The 326-nt window shown below is 54.9% G+C and overlaps 1 protein-coding gene across 1 annotated transcript in view; it reads left to right on the top strand.

The window, feature by feature from the left end:
* The window catches only part of LOC119587699 (innexin inx2-like), a gene marked incomplete at its 5' end in the record, with an annotated part of 4,966 nt that overhangs the window by 2,111 nt on the left and 2,529 nt on the right, over window positions 1–326 (top strand). The window contains 1 exon segment of the mRNA XM_037936378.1: window positions 104–314. Coding sequence (XP_037792306.1) covers window positions 104–314 — 211 coding nt within the window.

Here is a 326-nt window from a genome sequence, read left to right as displayed (position 1 = left end):
CCACTATCCCTCGCCCCAAAAAAGGGGGAGGAAAACCGAAAACGAAACCAAAAAAATCTCGCAAAAAAGGAAAAGAAAAACAAATCGTCGAAATCTCCGCCAGGTCGACGAGCCCGCAGGTGACGTCCCTCTTGCTGATGTCCCTCCGCCTCAGCATGCTCATGACCCTCCTCGCCTGCGTCCTCGTCACCGCCAAGACCTACATCGGCGACAACATCAAGTGCATCACCGGCTTCGAGAAGCAGGAGCACAAGGCCATCGAGACTTATTGCTTCATTGCCTCGACCTTCACGCTGGTCGACCTCGAGGGGAAGGTAGGCTGTTGG

This window comes from Penaeus monodon, chromosome 23 (assembly GCF_015228065.2).
Source record: "Penaeus monodon isolate SGIC_2016 chromosome 23, NSTDA_Pmon_1, whole genome shotgun sequence".
Classification (NCBI taxonomy): domain Eukaryota; kingdom Metazoa; phylum Arthropoda; class Malacostraca; order Decapoda; family Penaeidae; genus Penaeus; species Penaeus monodon.
The sequence above is the reverse complement of the archived record's forward strand: the minus strand, read 5'-3'. Positions and strand labels throughout refer to the sequence as shown.